At 42.4% G+C, this 2,437-nt stretch overlaps 1 protein-coding gene across 1 annotated transcript; it reads left to right on the top strand.

Moving 5' to 3' along the window:
• The first annotated feature begins 224 nt into the window (after window positions 1-224).
• On the top strand, window positions 225-2,196 carry LOC121860028. The gene is made up of 3 exons (XM_042357075.1): window positions 225-259; window positions 1,161-1,477; window positions 2,054-2,196. The coding sequence occupies exons 1-3, from the start codon at window positions 225-227 to the stop codon at window positions 2,194-2,196; spliced, it is 495 nt and encodes a 164-aa protein (XP_042213009.1).
• The last annotated feature ends 241 nt before the right edge of the window (window positions 2,197-2,437 follow it).

The raw sequence follows: 2,437 nt of genomic DNA, 5'->3' as shown, positions 1-2,437 counted from the left end.
GAGACTGACGGAAGACCGGATCAGAACACGAGGTGGAAGGAAACTAACACTCAAGGTTGGACAGGAAATGAATGGTGCGGATATTGTAAGAAGGATAACCATAGTGCGCATAATTGTCCCTCCAGACCCAGACCAGGTTCATGCTACGCGTGCCTGAGGATGAACTGTAGGAGTTATTTTACCACTTGTCCAGGACGCCAAGCTAGGAATCCCCCTTCGGGCCAATGACCACAACATCCGTTCCCACGCAGTTCTCCATGTATTAAGTTACCTATATGTGGACATACTTGTATAGCGTTGGTTGATACGGGTAGTGAAGCTACTATCATTAAAGATAGCTTGGTTAGTGCCTTGAAGGTAGGGCCCATTAGGCCTTGTACCCAGAGATATGTAGCTATTAACGGGGAAGAGTTTAAGACCCAAGGCACTGTTGTCATCAGTGTACAGTTGTCCCGTAGGAAAAGAATCCGTCACCAAGCCGTAATAGTGGAAGATAACATGTTGGATACTGATGTATTATTGGGAGCAGACATTTTAGGCAGATTTGGAGTTTGGTGGCATCACGAAAAAAATCAGTTCAGTTGGGGGGGTCATAAACAAGTTTATTGGAAACCAAGCCATGGAGGAAAGTTGCGAACGGTTGTCAAAGTCAAACAGCTCACGAATGCTTCGATCTTATCTTCTCCCAAGGAGATAACTAACTTGCACGTTGATAGGAAGACTATAATAAGCGGGCACAGTTCTCAAATTAGACCAGTTAAAGTGAAGGAAGGGTTAGGTCAGACATTATGAATCAGATTTACGCATAGGGGGTTGAAGCAACAACCAGATATGTGTGTGGTAGTCCAAGATGATTCCTGTGTTTATGTTCCTATGAGTAACGTTTCAGAGCAACCAGTTTGTTTGAGTCCTGGTGCTGTTTTAGGTGAATATGAAGTAGTTCATGATGATGAATTCTGTTACTTTGATGATGAAGGGAATATTCTCGGAACTATCTCACACATTTACGAAGAGTTAGGTAAGGTAGACCGGTCTGTAGAAATACCACTGTGCTCACCACATCACCTGGCCATACAGAGAGAAAATGATAAGAGGTCAAACAAAATCCCCTTAAGACTGACTCATGATGTGAAATTCCCAACTCAATGCATACTTTGTAGTGGTATGGAAAATTCCCCAGTCCAGAGAATTAGACGAGCTCAAGAAGTATTAAATTCTATGGTACCAGACTGTGATGAAGTGAAGCGTGGAGAAACTAGACAGGACAAATTGAAGGAGTTAATTAGGACCCAGCAATGGCCACACTTAGCTAGGGACATGCGGACACAGTTGCAACAGGTGGTAATGAATCATGATGCGTTGTTTGTATTAGGTCCAAATGAAATAGGAACAATTAAGGGTTTGCCAGCTAACATCCCATTGGTCAATGAACAACCCGTAAGAGGACCTCAATATAGGTATCCCGAGAAAGCCAAGGGTACTATTAAAGAAATGATGAGAGACATGAGAGATAGGGACATCATTGAACCATCAACCGCTGTCTGGCTATCACCTATCGTGTTAGTAACTAAACCTAATGGATCGAAACGTATGTGCCTTGATTTCCGAGCAGTCAACAGACACTTGAAAGTAGATATACAACCTTTGCCAAGATTGGATGAATTAGTTGAGAAGGCTGCCGGAAATAAATATTATGCCACCTTGGATTTGAAAGATGCTTACTATCAGGTAATTCTTGACCCTCAAAGTAGAGATATAACCACCTTCAGTGATGGATATAATTTATGGCGGTTCAAACGCCTCCCTTTTGGTTTGTCAGCCAGCCCAGCCGTTTTTACTAGGGAAGTAAACAGGCTCTTAGCTCCTTTAGCCGAAGAAGATTGAGTCAGGAACTACCTAGATGATGTCATAGTGTGGGCTAATGATTTCAATACCCTCATGGGCAGATTGGCTAAAGTATTTGACAGGTTTGTAAATATGGGAATCAAATTAAACCTATCTAAATGTCAGTTTGGTCAAAGACAAGTAAAATTCTTGGGACTTATTGTTTCAGAGAAAGGCATTGAGCCGGACCCAGAGACTGTAAAAGCAGTAACCGACTGTAAACCACCCACTAATGTCAAACAAGTCCGACAATTTTTAGGGATGTGGGGGTTTTATCGTAAGCATGTTTCAAATTTTGCTAAGATTGCATAGCCTATCACCGAACTCACTAAGAAACAAGCTGCCTTTGCCTGGACAGATGAATGCCAGACAGCTTTTGAAACGTTAAAGCGGACATTAGCTTCCTTTCCAGTACTAGTAAAAGTGGACATGGATAAACCATTTGAGCTACACAGTGATGCTAGTAATTTTTGTGTAGGAGCATCACTGAATCAATTACAGGATGACGGTTCTTTGCGTCCTGTTGGGTATTTCTCTCGGAAGCTAAAGCCCG

The sequence above is a fragment of the Homarus americanus genome, unplaced genomic scaffold (assembly GCF_018991925.1).
Source record: "Homarus americanus isolate GMGI-L3 unplaced genomic scaffold, GMGI_Hamer_2.0 scaffold22204, whole genome shotgun sequence".
Taxonomy (NCBI): domain Eukaryota; kingdom Metazoa; phylum Arthropoda; class Malacostraca; order Decapoda; family Nephropidae; genus Homarus; species Homarus americanus.
This window is presented reverse-complemented; position numbering and strand designations above follow the sequence as displayed.

What these genes read in the sequence shown, in the direction of transcription:
- LOC121860028 (XM_042357075.1), top strand. Translation starts at nt 225, where the DNA reads ATGACCACAACATCCGTTCCCACGCAGTTCTCCAT. An exon ending in GTTCCCACGCAGTTCTCCAT is followed by an intron (nt 260 to 1,160) that starts GTATTAAGTTAC and finishes CATACTTTGTAG; the next exon opens with TGGTATGGAAAATTCCCCAG. An exon ending in GTATCCCGAGAAAGCCAAGG is followed by an intron (nt 1,478 to 2,053) that starts GTACTATTAAAG and finishes TTATTGTTTCAG; the next exon opens with AGAAAGGCATTGAGCCGGAC.